At 42.0% G+C, this 15,912-nt stretch overlaps 1 protein-coding gene across 1 annotated transcript; it reads left to right on the top strand.

The window, feature by feature from the left end:
- The first annotated feature begins 999 nt into the window (after positions 1 to 999).
- Positions 1,000 to 5,601, top strand: LOC113012611 (homeobox protein six1b). The gene is made up of 2 exons (XM_026152904.2): positions 1,000 to 4,052; positions 4,890 to 5,601. Exons 1-2 carry the CDS (start codon positions 3,493 to 3,495, stop codon positions 5,182 to 5,184), a joined length of 855 nt encoding a protein of 284 aa, XP_026008689.1. The 5' UTR covers positions 1,000 to 3,492; the 3' UTR covers positions 5,185 to 5,601.
- The last annotated feature ends 10,311 nt before the right edge of the window (positions 5,602 to 15,912 follow it).

Below are 15,912 nucleotides of genomic sequence, written 5' to 3' on the forward strand. Positions count from 1 at the left end.
AGAGACATTTAGAGCATCTTGAATGGGCAAATCTCCGAGGCAACGAAAGGGTTTACTTATATTTACTTATATTTATTAATCTGTTGCCCAATGTGGAGTCAGTCATATGTGAGCTGCCATATGAAACTAAGAAATACCAGGCGTCACTCATAACCGGAATCCACCTATGCGTTGTTGATTTGGGATTTTTTTCCCTTTAAATAAATAAATGATTCATGTTAAATACATGTTGTTGGAGTGACATTTTCCTTTAAGGGGAAAAAAACCCACAATGCTCAAACACCATGGAGACTAAATCTGACATTTTTCACTCAATTTAAACAGCATCGGCTTTGTTCCAGTCCATACAGCTGAAATAGCACTTTGGATTTAGACAGACTGAAAACCATCTGTTAAGTGAGCCAGTGCTCGTTTCAATTTTCCTCTATATTTGAGGGGAAAAAATTAACCCTACAATAGGAAACTTACCCCCCACCACCCCTCTCTTTTGTCTTTTTGACGATGACATTTTTATGAAGTGTTTTCACTGTTTTGAGTTGTCGCGCACTGAAATTGAGTAAAAGTGCGACATTTCACCTATTTTTTTAAAATCAATATTGCACAAAATGCTCTGGTGTATGCTGCTGTCAAAAGGCTAATTAGTCCAAATAAGGAGTTGGAAGAGCATAATTCAGAGAGCTCAGATCAATTGCCTCCTTTACGCATAAACCCCAGATTAATGAGAGAAGGGGGGAGAGGGGAAAAAAAGTTTATTTAATTTTTTTCTGTGAAATCGGTGCTGGATTTCAGCAGCACACAGGAAGGGAGTCGGGGTTTATAAGTTAATAAAGGACGAATGAGACAGCGTGGGGACAAAAAGAAAAAAAGTACAGAATGAGGAATCCCTGCTCCCTGGAACGAATAGGCCTAACGACTGATAGCCTATCCGAGTACTGCATTAACTCCTTGTCGGGGTATGAGCAGACCAGCACTGGCCGTGGCAGAGGGGGAGAGTCCACATCTTGAAATAATCTCGCCCCCCGGGCTGCTCGGGTTAAAGGAGGAGGCGCGGCGCAATGTGGTAGAAATATTAGAGAAACCCGAGAGCCGCTCATCAGACAGCTCATTTACTGAAGCACTGAGGGTTTTACACAGCCCGAGTGCTGCTTACACCCCAGCCTAGTCCCGTGTCCACCTACCTCAGAGGGTTTTTTTGTTTGTTTTTTGCATAGGGTATCCGCTTTTACTCTTGTTCCACATTATAAATCCCACAGCATTAGTTACATTTGAATCAAATTGAGGTTTTGGGCTTTTAACTGCGCATGTGTGAGAAAAGTGGACATTTGAATGTTTTCTGTTTTTTTAAACAATAATATATACTTTTTTTTCCCAGTAGCTATAATTTGAGCTTGGTGAGACAGCGGTCCATCCAAGAGGAAAGTGCTTCAAATTAATGAACACACGCTAAACAATTCGTTTCAAATTTCATAAATTATTTGTTTTTCTGCATTGTTTCCATTTAATATACTACACAAATTAAATTCTCGTCTTTATGACCTCGAAAATGAGATGCTGCATTTCAAGGGCCTGTCCTTTCAGCGAGTTCAAATAGCAGCATAGCACTGAAGCGATCACGTGGATGTTTAACCCGCAGTTTTGAATTCATTTTCTGTTTTTATTATTTAATAGCCTGGACATTCGCCCATATTCCCGAATATTGAGACGTTTTGTTTTTCACACGTTTGCCCGTAAAATCTTACAGCGTGATTTACAGCCTTGCTCCAGAGTCTTTAGAAGTGCATTTTACTGAGTTTGACAGCACTAAAACGAGTTCAAAGCATTAAATCTTTATCACAAAAATATGCCTTAGCGAGATCTAAGGTCTTCAAAAACAAAAACGTTTTCTGTGAAATTGTTTTTGGTTAAATTTTGTATATATTATAATTCAATCCCGCCCCATATAACATATTGAAAGGGGGGTTTAAGTTTCAGACTCTGGTGTAGATAAAGAAATGTGATCTATATGGCTCAAACCAACAACTGCACCACCGAGGACCAGTGTCGCAGTGAACTCATTTACTAATGGATTGGTTTAGAGTTTCACCCCGCAGAAAACACTGGAGCCAGTGCGGTGCCCGTCTAATCCTTGAAATATAAATGTATAGGCTGCAGACTGAATGGGGTCTCTCCAGAAACCCAGTGATAAAAAGGAGAATGAAGCAAAAGAGTGGCATCTTTTATTTGTCCGGATGGGCTATAATATTAATATTAAGACTCACGTGGATCAGCAAAATGTTTGTCACCAGCAGGATGGATTTTATTTTATTTCAGTTTTATAAAGTGTGTATTAAGTGTTTATGTGTTATTATTATTCGTGAGGATGTTTGGCAAATTGCAAAGGTCCACTATGATATTTTAACAACCTCTCTCTCTTTCCCTCTTACTCTCACACACACGCACACACACACACACGCTTAAGTGGCTGTTTTCCTACTGGTGGTCTATGGGCCGTAACACGTTTGGCAGGTAGTGTTGGTTCCTCGTATAAAAGAAGTTCGTAATGGCGCATAATGGACCCAGCTATCTGAGGAACTTATTAAATTATATCACCTCATAAAATAAACGGCTTTTGTTAATTAATAGGCTATCAAAGGTGAGGGTGAAGCAAAAATGTCCAGCCTGCATGTAATTATGGTGTCCACAACACACAGTGATGGTAAATCGAAGAAAAAAAACAGAAAGCAAAAGAAAAACAAAGACTTGGGATTGGTTAAAACAACATAAATTTCAGCAAAAAATAAAAAAAATCTTCTGGGTTTCTACCTAAAACTATTTGTTTATAAAAGCAGACTACAATCTCTGTTTTAATCGAGCATAAACCTGTCTTCAAAAACCAAAAGCTCTGTGTTTTTGTGGGTTCACCCTCCACTGACTATGATTACTGATAACGTGTGGAGGGAGAGCATTCTGTGGTTTGGTTTTTTTGTCCCACGCGGGAAGGTCTGCCGTCCATAGTCACCGTTTAAAGAAGATGTAGCCTCCATTCAGAACACGTTAATGCGACTTTTAAGAGGTCTGTAATAATTGATTAGTGTTTAGGTGCTGCTCTGCTCCCTCGGATGAAGCGGGAGAGGGACTGTGGGGGCGGGAGGTGGGAGCGCTCCTATTTCAGCCCCTGACGCACTGCCTCTGGGGAGGAAACGGAGCTGCAAACTCAGTCCTGCTCTGCTGTACAGGGTGCAGGGCAGAGGGAGAGCCAATCACCGAAACGCAGAGGCTCCCTTTAAGCCTGACATATCTCCAACAGGAACAAATTGTCCCAACAATCAACATCCCAATCTGCTGCGCGCATCAGGGGCTGGAGTGGAGTGGATAGCTTCTAGGCCCGTGCAGCGCGGTCGGATTGCGCTGGATTGCACCGCGAGGACTCACAATTAAACGAATATAAACAAAGTCAACGACAGCTACCGCTTCTTTTTGGATAACAGCGCAGAGGACTGAGCCCCGGACATCATGTCTATATTACCGTCCTTCGGGTTTACACAGGAGCAAGTGGCGTGCGTTTGCGAGGTGCTGCAGCAGGGTGGAAACCTGGAGAGGCTCGGCCGCTTCCTGTGGTCGCTGCCCGCTTGTGATCACCTCCACAAGAACGAGAGCGTCCTCAAAGCCAAGGCGGTGGTGGCCTTCCATCGGGGGAACTTCAGAGAGCTTTATAAGATCCTGGAGAGCCACCAGTTTTCTCCGCACAACCATCCGAAGCTGCAGCAGCTCTGGCTCAAGGCGCACTACGTGGAGGCGGAGAAACTGCGGGGCCGGCCGCTCGGAGCTGTAGGGAAGTACCGGGTACGGAGGAAATTCCCGCTGCCCCGCACGATATGGGACGGTGAGGAGACAAGCTACTGCTTTAAGGAGAAATCCAGGGGGGTGCTGAGAGAGTGGTACACGCACAACCCATACCCGTCCCCGCGGGAAAAGAGGGAGCTGGCCGAGGCCACAGGACTGACCACCACGCAGGTCAGCAACTGGTTCAAAAACAGACGGCAGAGAGACAGAGCCGCAGAGGCGAAGGAGAGGTACGTGAAACTGTCACAGCCTCGCTGCTGTCTCACTCCATGGCAGAAAGCGTTTAGTGTTTTTTTAAAAAACATGTTTCAAGAGCAAATAATTCTTTGGTAAAAATGCTTTTTGTAAGTGGCTTCAAGCAGCGAGAATATAAATGAATCAGTGACAGCGCTCTGACAGCGTGGCCCTGAAGTAATCCTGAAGTAAAGAGAAAAATATAAATCCTTCTCATGCGAAACACCTCATTCAAATCGTCCACGCACTGAGTATTTTAGGACGTGTTCACGTTTCCACATCAGATCTGTCCTGATAACAGTGAAGGTGTTAAACAGCAGCGAGATGTTGTCAAACGCTGAACTCACTTCAAAAACGCCTGACTTGTCTCGACTCGAATTGTAATCCAAAACAATTTGAAATCCATCAACGTGACTTCTTTTTTAAAATTTCTTTACAAAAAAAAATCATAATAAAATAATACTGACACTTTTTTGAGACCATGGAAATTTGAAATATGTTAGGCTGTGAGGTTAAATTAGGTTACATGGGGATATAAATGCGTCTAACACACGACTTTTACTTTAAACAGATCAGCAAATGTAGATAATATGCGGTGAAATTAAAAATCAGGAAAAGAATAAGAAGGCGAACAATAATAATGTTTTTTAATCATTTCTCTCTCACAAAGGACAAATTTCGTTGTTAGCAAAAACGCTGCGGTTTGTGCGCAATATCCATCCACGTTTACAAACTAATAAAGACGTTTCCTCAAGGCCCGCCTCGCTGATATAATGTCATCTACTTAACTGAGAGCATTTTTCTCTAAATTTCCCCGTTGTTGTCATTTCCAGGGAGAACAGCGAAAATAACAACGCAGGCGGCAACAAACAGAACCAGCTGTCCCCTCTAGACGGAGGAAAGTCTCTCATGTCCAGCTCGGAGGACGAGTTTTCTCCACCTCAGAGCCCCGACCAGAACTCAGCGCTTTTGCTTCAGGGCAACATGAGCCACCCCGGGGCCTCCGCTTACCCCATGTCCGGACTGGGGGCCCCACAGCCGGTGCACGGCATGCACGGACACCCACACCAACTGCAGGACTCTTTGTTGGGACCTCTAACCTCCAGTCTTGTGGATTTGGGCTCTTAAAGAGGCTGTCAGACGATCAGATTCGACAAAAGAAAACAGGAAAAAAAAGAAAAAGACTGATAAGTGTATCAGATTAAATACATGTATGAAATAACACTATAGTAGCCTATCTTATAATATAGACTGACTTGTCTGTCGTTAAATTTGGTTAGAACTAAATTCCTTAAGGCGCTTAACCCATATACCCCCTCCACGACAGGAGCTTTTCTGATCTCCTGCACATGGAAACACACAAACAGGACCTTTCTGAAACTCTTAACGAAACACTTAACTGGACTGCCCGTTTGCTTAATTTATGATATTTTGTTAAAGATAACAAACAAAAAAAAATATAGCGACCTCCTGCTATGGAAACTAAGAGGTAACGTTTTCATTAGAGTCATGGTAATTAGTTTCCAATAAAACAAAACTAATTAATTTGTCTCTGTGTTATTTGTGTATTTAGCGAGGGGCAAAAAAAAAAAAGGGGGGGGGGGGGGGGGCTGGTACTGCCTTTTATAAATCCAAGCAAACCAAAGGAAGCACGCCATTAATAGGACAGATTTCTATTATCTTTCTTTTTTTCTTTTTGGGGGGACTTGAATGAGCCCGTCCTCTGACAACTGCACAACAACTAAACAAATCTCCAAATCTGCACGGGTGGGATTTGAATCGGAAATTATTATAAGTCGCCTTTTTTTCCTTCCAGCACGAATGAAATCCTGTTCTACTGGTTCTCAGCTTTTCAACAATAAACCGAGAGTCATGACGGGAAATTTAATTCAACACTAATATGAGTCAACATCAGCAGCTGTCTGTCATGAGGCTTGTGTATACGCAGGAACCAGCTTTGACTCTTTTGAAAATCGCTTCTGCTCCATCATACATGTTTTGGCTACAGGAGGAAGGGTTTTTTTCTTCCTTTTTTTTTGCGTAATTTTTTTTATTTATTTATTTTTTTTAGCCCAGTTGCTGCGGATCATTGGCTTTTTGTTGCCGTGTTTTCTTTGCTCTCTCTGAGAGTTTGCTCTGTCGGTTCCGGGCCATGAGAAAGTGCCACCGTTCAACCTTTACCAGCCTCTTTTTTTTTTTCAGAAAAAATATGAGCAAACATCCCATATGCGAAAAAAAATAGCTTAAAGTTTATAGTGACTTATGGCATCCAAAAGAAAACAAAACCAAATACATGGACTTTAGCATTAAGCAAACAGCTGTAACCACTGAAAACAATCAGAGCATTAACAGACACACCTACTCTCACAGAGGTCAACAGAAGTAATAATAATAATAATAATAATAATAATAATAATAATAATAATAATAATAATAATAATAATAATAATAATAATAATAATAATAAGGTGGTCTGAGAGCAGGAATCTGGTGAGGACAGCTCTCTTGCCCCCCACCCCCTCTGTGCTCTCTCTGGGCTCATGTCAGGGTAAATTGTTTTGAGCAGAGAGCACCGAGGATTTCCTGAGCATAATCTGAAACAGTCGCCGCTTGCATTACTGCCTGATTGCGAAGATTGCAGAGCTGCAGGGCTGCAGCTCCCACTCTCAGTGAAGGAAACCTTGAGGTATTCTCCATCCCAGAGGCCTCACTGGTACGACTCCTCTCAGCATTTCATTTCTGCTAAGACATCACAGCTCGCCGTGGCTGTGTGTGAGAGATTTATCCCGCTGGGCCTTTACAGACCCGCAGCAAGGCTGGTTGTTAGGGGGGAGATTTTTTGTCATTATTCTTTTTGCATTTTGAACTAATTATGTGATATGAAAGTCAGTGGTGGAGAAAGTAATCTGTTGGCAGCGGTGTAAGAATCTAACAGTACTCACAAAAGTACCAAGAGTTCAACTACTAATGGGTAAATGTGTGGAGTTGTACTTTAATGTTGCTGGCTGCCTGAAATTCTTTTAATATTAACTAACATATACACTGGTTGTGTGATCCATGATGCTGTATGAGTATTTAATTTCTTTTTTCTAATCCTGAGCTGTTCGGTCATTAAAATGTAGAGTGATGGAGACATAATGCAGGGAAAAACTGGGCTTGATGCTTTTCTCTGTAACATTAAATATTTATGACTGAGCGGGAAAATATTAAGTCTTTATACAGAAATTTGTGTTAAAAGACATTAAATGTAGTTCACAAGAACAGTGAGAATGCAAGTAGTGATTTGTTTTCTTAATGCAGAGAAAACGATTCCTTATGTAAATATATAAGAAGCGTTTACAATGCAGAGTTTTAATTTGTAAAATCTGATTAAGAAAGACTTTTATTTTGGCATTGCAGCCTTCTGTAGCAAAGAGACGATTAGATTTATTGAAAACAAGTTCTGGCAGTAGTTTCAACTGTAGTAATAACGTAAAATCTGCATTTATTATTACAGTACACAACCAAGTCTCTCACAGGATTGCCTGTGTTTACCATGCAGCAGAGGTCAGCAGAGAGCAGAGGTCCTCCGCATCATGTATATTTCTGCCCGCAGCACGTGACCTTCACTCTTGGCACACAGAGTGGCTAAATATTCACAAATTAACAAACAGGTGATCACAAAGCCAGCAAAGAGACTCCTCATACCTGTTAATCTAATGACAACATGTCCGGCAGAGGACAGACACAGCAAGGATTACACAGGCTCTGTGCCACAAGACAGAGAGAGGCTATCAGAGTCACCTTCAGGATGTGCAAGAGACTAAAATCGATGCGGCACGGAAACTCTGACAGCGCTTTTAATCACGCTCGAATCCCTCGCTTCCGAATCAGGACGGACAAAGTCTGCGATCATAAATCAGCGTGCTGTATCAGCCCGGTGTTTGCTCTCATCGGCCGGTGTAACAAGTGCAAGTGGAGGGCGTGCTCCGGCCTATAGACTGGATGACAAAAGCTGGAGGTAACGTCAGCCTCGAGCAGCCCAGTGCCAGTAACAACAGCTGCTGATGGCAAACAGAGTCCGAGTCATCAAAGGGGTATTTCATTTGTCATAGGCATAAGTGGCAGTGGCTCTAAATCAACAGCAGGAAGGGCCCTGACGTGTGCAAATAAACACGGAGAGTGGCCCACATGAGCCCGCCTCAGCTGGGTTAATGTTTTCTCTGGCATCCGAGTCAGCGAGCTCCTTGTATAAGGAGAAAATCCGAAGCCGAGCCGCCTCTGCACGGTCTGGTGCCTGCAGGTACGGGAGAGAGCCGGGTGTGAGACCATCCCAGGTATCTATAACCACATAGGCTGTATGAGGGGTGTGTGTCAGAGGAGGGGAGAGGTGCGGGGACGGGAGGGAGAGAGGGGTGGTGGGGTTAGGCGGGTGATGAGGGACAAAAGGATCTTTTCAGGTCTGCCTCAGAGGGGCGGAGGTGGTGGTGTGGAAGGTGGGGGGGAGGTAGGGAGATTTTCTTACCAATGATGCATGGATCTGACAATGTTCCTGCCCGGGCCGAAGCCAGAGGCAGATACAGGCTGTGTGTGTGTGTGTGTGTGTGTTTTTCTGAGAAAATAAAACTGACTAAAGCAAAACTCATGCTATATGCAGACAGCAAGGGGTCTGCTATATTTCCAGAACACTACCCTGCCAGAAAAAAATGTTAATTATCTTGATGTAGGGGGCTGCGAGCCAAAGACAGCTTCCACACACAAGAGTAGGAAGCTGCTCAGGAAGCTTCTATGTGACAGAGCTGAAAGAAATATTTATCTCTTTCTTCCCAGTCGTGTGAGTGATGCATGACCCAGGACTCAGACGCGAGGAGGAGGATCTGCAGACGATCCTGTACTATTAGGGTGTTAAATAGCATGTTGTGTGTCAAATGAAGGACAGCATCATATACATTACCCGATGAACAGAGGGGGGAAATTCTCTAATGTGTTAAAGGGAGAGAAAAAAAAGGAGAAGACAAGACAAGACGTGCATTTATGAAAAAAGGATTTGAATTTTTTTATAATTTGACCAGAAGGCAGAGGCTCGTATAACTTCTCCCCTTCCTGAGACAAAACCCAGCTCTGGTTGCTCAGAATCAGATATCTGTATTTTTGGAGCTCGGGGAGAAAGGTGATAGTCGCATTAGCCTCATACTTTTGATCAGAAAAGTGACTTCAGTCTGGAGTGTTTTTGGTCCACTCCTGTGAGCACTTACTGGCTTTGTTAATGTAATTTTCAGAGCTTAAAAAGGGCTGATGGAAGGTATGGATGTTTTGTGAAGGAAAGAGAAAGAATAAAAATGAGGGAAGAGCACGTTTCAGTAGGGGGAAGATGTAAACAAATATCCTTCTTAAGTAACGTGTGATTGCTTTCTTGCTGGATGGTGAAAGTTCAGTTGAAATCTACAAATGTAAAGGTTGCTGTCTTTTTATACACTGTGTCCATTAAAACCACCTTATCCAATAATTTACATAAATCTGCCCTCTTCTCTGTTTTAAACCTTTTAAACCTGAAAAATCATTTTCCTAAAGAGCTGCATGCTGTTAATCACCAGCCAGCGCTATTCAAACAGGCACAAAAGGCCATACATGAACTTTTTGCGTGTGGAGGATGAGTCAAAACACACTATAATACAAAACCACAGTGACGCTCACTTGTTAGTAAGATCAGTTCACTGATGCTTCCATGGCTTCTTTATGTATAGACGAATGAAAATGTTAATTTACACATGTCTTCATTTTTACAGCAGAAGTTTCTAAGCAGTAGCAGCAGTATAAGTCTTGACCACAACCGCTTTATTCAAACAGAAAAAATTTCAAAATAAAAAAAATGAACTTGGATGTCTAAAGGAGGTGTATTTTGAGACTCCAGCATGTCTGTGAAATTGACTTAAGAACGTTTCTTATCTACATGTCTAAGTTTGTAAACAAATCCTGTGACAAAACATTAAGTTATTAAATTTGGTCTGTGGGTCTAAATCCAGCAGTTTATTCATCTGAGTGATTCCCTACAAAGGCATGCGAGGAGAGACATGGGGAAATTAACCACCCGCTACCTGAGCTCTTCTTTGGGATTCATTTTTAGTTTCTCCTAGCTTAAGGATTAACTAGACCTGGTAAGTATAAAAATTAAGCATAATGTTCTAACAGAAAGTATTTTTTAAAGTATTTTACACCATAACAGAATAAAGTCATAATTGTTTAACTGGTATTAAACAAGTTAGTTAAGTATTAAAAACTCTATGCCATGTAACTTTATGTATGTAGCCACACACTGGATAAGCGATCAGTATATGTGTAGAGCTAAAAGCAATGAAAACTGTTTCAGTGGCACCAGAAAAAAGGTCAAATATGGGGGGATCTGTGGGGAGATTTGGAATCTTGAGAAAAATATCACAGATACTAAGCTGAAACATTATTTCTCCAAATGACCATATGAATGAAACGTTTCCTGAACCTTTAAAACACAAATTTGGAAGACGTCAGGTGGAAGAGATGCTGGAGATCGCTTGACAATTCTTTCTCCGTGCCATTAAAGCCACCAACAGTTGGCAAGTATTGTTGCCAAAGCAACAAAGATTGTGAAAAAGCTGAATAGCAGTAGAAGACAGACTAACACATTGCTCTTTCTTGTCTATTTGATGATTTGTTAACCAAACCAAAAAGTACATTTACTGACTCAAACAACCACATGTTACAAATATACCTAAAAGCAGCTCAGTTAATGTTACACCCTCGGGCATCAAGAGACACTAGCATCTGTCTCTGTGGTTCAAAACATAAATCAGCCTTCATGGCATCTCTGAAGGTGCCAGACATAACTAGAGGCATAATGACTGGGATCACTGTTTTTTCATAGGATTTATTTCGCAATAATAATCCTGCTAGTGACTGTTATCACTCTGCTGTGTGTTCTTCTGCTTTTATGCCCAGCCAAGACTGGTCCACAGGTCTCAAAGACACATCTCTGCTTCGGGTTCAAGAGGTTTTTAGGGAGGGGCACGGGTGGCAGACACAACAAGAGGAAGTGGTATGGGATATGGGATAATGAAATCTACCTCACGCTCCCAAGAGGCATCGCCTCACCTATCCTGGGGCTCACAAATAGCTCAAGTAACCAGTCGCCGCAACTCCACACACATGATCCACACACCCACTGTGCCCAAACCACACTGCAGCTACCCTCCACCAGGACCCTGCAGCTATATGCAGTTTGTACTTTATTTGTTTGCTGAAGCTGGAGTGACAGCAGCCTGAATCTGAGCTGCCATCTTGCTCCCCCTCGCTCTTCATCTTCATACTGGAAAGTGGGATGAAATACCCTTCTTGGTTCCACACAGAAAGAGAAAAAAAGAAGAAGAAGGAAAAAAGAAAAAGAAAAAAAACATTCAGGAAATGAAAGTTGTAACACGATCCTCTGTGTGCCAAACGTCTCCCTGAGCAGGGACAAAAGGCCCAGAGAAAAGCTGCTGGGACTATTTTAGCCTGCAGATGACAGAGGAAGAGGGAGGGTGTCTTAGGGAAACATGGATGGATAAAGACAGAAAAACAGACAATGGAATATTTAGATTAGCAAGAAATTAAAAATCAGGAGGATGTAGGGGTAATGAATTCAAATTACTACAAGAAGAAGATGAAGAGGAGGATTTGAGGAGAGGGAGCTGATGTGATGAACTCCTCCGTGCAGAAAGTGGTGTGCTCCTGCAGCCCACTGCGCACAGAGTCCCACATCCCACAGATATGCAAGCACCAAACAAAATAAACTTCCCATTCCGGCCCTGCAGTATGTTTTCTAGTGGGCCTCTCCTGAGAGAAAGTCTTTATGACTCCCCTTTTGGTGCTTATAGTCCAAAAGAGTGAGTCTACACGAGGGGCAAAGGGAAAACTGAAGATGTTTGATGTTCAACAACAAAGTGGGGAAAAACAAATTCGGATATTCGTGTAGTCAGAGGTGGAAAACAGGCTGTTTCATTCTGCTCGCCACTGATGTGCCAGGGCTGATCACCGGGACACTCTGGCAGCAGGGGGAGGCGAAATGCCCCACTGGTCTTCTCACTGCTGACTGGTGCATTTGCAGCATGGTGTCAGCGGCCGGTGGTAATTACCGGGCTCTCTTTGAGTTACCGCTACACCAGTGTGCCACTGGCTTTGGTATGCCAGCTAAGCTCTGTTATTAGGCTCAGAGCTGCCACTGGACAGTAGGCACTACTTCAGCAGACACACACACATGCACACACCCACACACACACACACACAGTCTGTCTATGTATCTCTTCTGTCTGCATAAATGAGAGATTGTTTTACTACCTCCAAAGTACAGGCTGAAGTGCTAGATTAGTAGGATCTTTGTCACATGTGGGGAGCATGTTTGGTTTATGCGGCAGCTAAATTATGCACAGAAGAGTTGTCATCGCACATCCAACAGAATCAGTGAAGTGTCTAATTTAAGGCCCCGTTTGCTAGAAACATTTCACCCTTAAAAAATCCCTCTCATCATCCCTCTGATGCCTGCTGTAGAAGCAGCAGCTACACATCATTTAGTAAAACAACTAAACTTTTCCCGAAGCTTCAAAAGCTGCATCAGTTGTTGATGATTTCAGCTAGATTTTTGTGCGATAAGCTTCGAGAAGCCTCTTATGAAAACTGGATAAAATGTCCTAAAAATATGAGCTGCTTTGACTATATTCCATATGAGTTAATTCCTTTATAAATAAGAGGGTTTTACAACAGCAGAATGCCAAATGATTTTAAAGAAGTGATGCTTAAAGAAGCACTAACTTATTGGTGCTCTGTTAAGCAGTGTTAGTAAAGTGGAAGTGTAAAAGTTAAAGACGAGCTGGTAATTGGGCAGATATTTTAGCGCGGCGTCAATCAGAGGTGGATGATGCACACGTTCACAGCAACACAAGAATCCAGGAAGCAAAGTTCTCCTACAGCATTTGGCTGTAGGAGAACTTTTCACTACATTTTCACCAGTCTAAAATTAGCCCCACACAAAGAACAACCTTCCACTTTCTTTGAGCTTTGAGGAGATGCGAGACTCCCTGCTTCACTCTCTGCCTCTCAGAGTTTGGCAGGTTTATAACTACGACCCAAGAGCACGGCTGAGAAAGGCCCAAGTTGCTGAACTTAAACTTGGCGACAGCTGCAGAAACTGGAGAGCAGATAGTTTAAATATAGACCCTTTAAAATCCCAACTGGTGCCCTCACTCTGTGTGCCTCAACACTTTCTTACACATGTACATTCACACCCTCCACTCAGCAATGCTGTACACTCATTTACACTTCAGGCCAAAACCTGAAGCTACACTTTGTCTCTTTGTTTGTTTGTTTGCATAAAGGAGGAGATTAAAAAGATCTTTGGTGTCCTTGATATGGTTTATTCTCTATGTCAGAAAAGGGGCACGAGAGGCTTTAAACATGATAATATTTAAAGTAAAAACATGGTAACACTTACCCTGCAAACATAGTGTATAGTCTGTGTTATCTCGGGCTGACGAGTGGAACTGTTTACTTTCTCTTCTTTGAAATAAAAGCAACTTTTTTCTCTCTTTGAGGCCTTTTATTGTACATGCTTTAATGTGTACTGCAGTTGAACAGAACAGATGTCTGCAAAGCCTAGTTTTGATGCGCATGCGCGGTTTCCTCTCCATTATGGTTCTTATGCACCATCTTGTGGCCGCAGGGAAATACTGCAAACAGTCTGCATATTACACACACCCACTAACGGTGACTTGATGCTTTTTTTTGTTTTTTGACTGAACTATTGTGAGTCAGCTTTGAGTTTTTTTATTTATTCGTCTTTTTCTCTTTTCTTTTCTTTTTTTTTATTTAGCTGAAAGTAACTAAATTCGTTTCAACCAGGCAAACATACAGTTACAAAAGCTGGCGATTTTATGAAGGCTCGAATAAGGATTTTTGTTTTTCTTAAGTGAGTGCATTTAAAATTCGGGGGGTTATTTTGTTTGTTTGTTTTTGTCTTATAAAAATAAAAGCGATATATCAATATAGCCAAGACAAAAATATCATGAAATGTAAAAGGTTTTATATTAATTATCTGGTTTAATCTGACAGGCCATTTGTGAGTCGCACATGAACTTGTATTTAAACGTTGAAGCATGAGCCACAGAACAGAACTGTAAAATAGAGATGTCATTATTTGGTCGCTGTCGCCATCTGGTGGCCATAAACTGAACTTCTCTGACCAACTGACCAATTTGAAATCCATCTTTCCTTGAAAGTTGAAGTGAAGGTTAAAAACAGCCATGCACCAGAGATGTAGCACCCAGTCTAAGTATATTAAGTACGGACAGATGTAATGTTGAGGGCTACTGATTATTGGCTTATACTTGGCTTAAAACAGATCCTACGCTTCTTTTTGTTACTCGGCTGCATAATGTCAGAAGACCAAACATTAGCCCATGATGTGTAATGAGTCATTATAGCTGAATCCTGTTATCAACTGTATGTCAACAAGAACTGTTTTACAAATAGGAAAACTGGGCTTTATACCCCACACTCTCATCAGTGCTACAGGCCACCTCAGTGTGAACTACATATATTTAAGTAGGATAGTTATAATTAGAGCTATTTGTGTTTATTAGGGCTATTTTGTTATATTTTGTAACTCTTTCTTTATTGTATTTTTTAAGTTACTTTAGTTATTTACTGTACTTACTGTCTTGGAGCATCTGTGGCCACATTATTGGCTCTGGTTAATAACTGAGTATTCTGACTGTGTGTTTTGTGCAGAATAATTACTGTAGTTTTAAATATATGCACCACTGACACAGTGTAAAGCGAGGTGGATCCCTTAACTTGTAGCGTGGATGACAATAATGATAAATATTATAATAATATTATCATCCATAGCTGTGTCCTACTCTTGTTTCACCAAACAATGAAAGTGTAATATTAACCAGTAATTTCACTGGGTTCACTTTTTTCTGCTTTCAATGTAAAAAGAAAAAAAAAAGGGGGGGGGGGGGTGTTTTTGCCCTGGGGCTACTTACTGAGTCAAACAAAAAACAACATTTGAAGAAATATTTGAATCCCTGCTCCAATTAATTTCCCCCAAGGGACCACATGAGGGATTGGGACTGTTGTGGAGGGCTGGACCAAAAAGCCTTTAAAGAGATTAAATAAATATTCAGCAGATTTCAGTTTAGCTTACTGGTGGGCCCTCAATAACAGTCCCAGTTTCTCATGTTGCCCTTTGAGGGAATTCATTGTCCACCCCTGCTCTACAGTGTCACCAGAGTAATGGACTCTTCTTGGCTCCTTAAACGCTGCCCAGCCTCTCTCAGAGCCACAGCCACGTGCTTGAAGGCCGTCTGACCTCCACCCACAAACAGCAGCTCCACCTCCAGAAGAGTAAGCATAGCGATGGGATAGACGGCGTGTTTTCTGCTCATGCAGTCATCTTATTTCTATTCCCAGCATCTCCGAAAACAAAAACCACTTATAATAACCGGTCTCCAATATCGGTCTCCAAAGTGAGCAGCGACGTTTGAGATTGGCTGATTGATCCAAGCGCGCTTCGGAGGCTGAACAGATGATTAGAAGCAAAAACGAAACGTGTCCAATCAATGTGTGTTAAACTTACAGCGCTGTAACCTACAACCTGCAAAGAACGGCTGATCAATGAGTGCTCGACCTATACAGAAGGTCCTTAAAATTGGTGCAGTTATGATGCTACTGTGTGGTGGATTTGGAGACTTTTTCTGAGTTCCGAGGCTATTACAGACACCCTGCATTCGATCCAAAGAACTAATTTACCGAGAATCACTGGAAATTAGTCCAAACAAGACCTTTGTTTCAAACTTAAACTTCAAACTA

The sequence above is a fragment of the Astatotilapia calliptera genome, chromosome 19 (assembly GCF_964374335.1).
Source record: "Astatotilapia calliptera chromosome 19, fAstCal68.1, whole genome shotgun sequence".
In the NCBI taxonomy this organism is placed as follows: domain Eukaryota; kingdom Metazoa; phylum Chordata; class Actinopteri; order Cichliformes; family Cichlidae; genus Astatotilapia; species Astatotilapia calliptera.

Bases quoted from the DNA above. Each gene is read 5' to 3' on its own strand.
- LOC113012611 (XM_026152904.2), top strand. From the start codon at position 3,493: ATGTCTATATTACCGTCCTTCGGGTTTACACAGGAGCAAGTGGCGTGC. The intron at 4,053-4,889 runs GTACGTGAAACT...TGTCATTTCCAG, and splicing joins GCCGCAGAGGCGAAGGAGAG to GGAGAACAGCGAAAATAACA.